This window comes from Arachis ipaensis, chromosome B8, assembly GCF_059453495.1.
Source record: "Arachis ipaensis isolate K30076 ecotype BB chromosome B8, ASM5945349v1, whole genome shotgun sequence".
Lineage (NCBI taxonomy): Eukaryota > Viridiplantae > Streptophyta > Magnoliopsida > Fabales > Fabaceae > Arachis > Arachis ipaensis.
Window position 1 is genome coordinate 66,232,433 of NC_142443.1, and position 1,103 is coordinate 66,233,535.

General features: G+C 36.2%; 1 protein-coding gene across 1 annotated transcript; it reads right to left on the bottom strand.

Moving 5' to 3' along the window:
* Positions 1-383: 383 nt before the first annotated feature.
* On the bottom strand, positions 384-1,103 carry LOC148548410 (uncharacterized). Its single transcript, XM_088496047.1, has 2 exons — positions 1,023-1,103; positions 384-926 (listed from the first exon to the last, which is right to left on the bottom strand). Exons 1-2 carry the CDS (start codon positions 1,101-1,103, stop codon positions 384-386), a joined length of 624 nt encoding a protein of 207 aa, XP_088352173.1.

Genomic DNA, 1,103 nt, shown 5'->3' on the forward strand with positions numbered 1-1,103 from the left:
GTTATATGTTTTATTTTTTTTTCTATTTGAAAAAAAGTAAACCGTTAATACAAATAAACTTTTAAATATAAAAATAAAATTTAAACAGAATATTAGATAACAAGACAAATAAACTTTTAAATATAAAAATAAAATTTATACTAAATATTAGATAATGAGTTTACAAACTTATCAAAATAATAAATAACCCTCTAACATAAAGACTCAAGACAAGATAAATAACTAAACTTAGAGTTATTTTTGTTTAAATTGCAATCTACTAATAATATAAAATATTCAAAGTAAAGTAATTAAATAACCTACTCATACTCGTCTAAATAATCATCTGAGTCATCAAAATCGTCAGAATCATCCTCCCTTTAAGAACTCTGTGGTTGTCCTGGTCACTGCAGAATAGGTGGGAGTTTTCTACCTGGGGCTGGGGCTGTGCTTTTCTGAGAGCTTGGGAAAGTAAAAGGAGGAGGTGGGGGAACACGTGATCCAGAACTACTAGGACCCATGGCTCTCACATACTCAGTCAAACTGCTCAACTGATGACTAAATTGATCCATCTGTGAGTTACTGGTGTTGAGATCCTCACGCAAGGATTCAACAGTCTGTTGCCACTCTCTTTTCTCCCTTTGGTAGCGGTCTTCAAGCTCTCTATATTTAGCGGCATGTTGTTCAACTTCCCTATTGAGTATTGTGATTCGTTCTCTAAGATCCAAAACATCAGCGCTGGTGGTCGTGGTTGGCCCATCAACTCGAGGCCGCACCATGGAAGAGTCCCTTACCTCACCCATGCCATATACCCTACCTCTTCGTTTTCCACCCACTGTCTCAATCCATATGCTTTCTTCAGAGACAGGCGGTGGATCAATTACACCAGCCTCTATAGCAGTCTTCCGCTCTTGCTCAGCCTGAAACATACGCTCCTGAAATATATCCTACAATGAACAAAAATGATTGATAAATTACTATAAGTATCAATAATGCATAACAATTAGATAACAAAATAGTTACAATTAATAAAGGTAAGTTACCTTTGTCTTTCGGGAGTGTTCATCAACCCATTGAGTCCTATCCTCTTTGCGAGTATGAGTGTGCTCAAAAAACTCATCCAT

Bases quoted from the DNA above. Each gene is read 5' to 3' on its own strand.
- LOC148548410 (XM_088496047.1), bottom strand. From the start codon at position 1,103: ATGGATGAGTTTTTTGAGCACACTCATACTCGCAAAGAGGATAGGACT. The intron at 927-1,022 runs GTAACTTACCTT...TGTTCATTGTAG, and splicing joins AACACTCCCGAAAGACAAAG to GATATATTTCAGGAGCGTAT.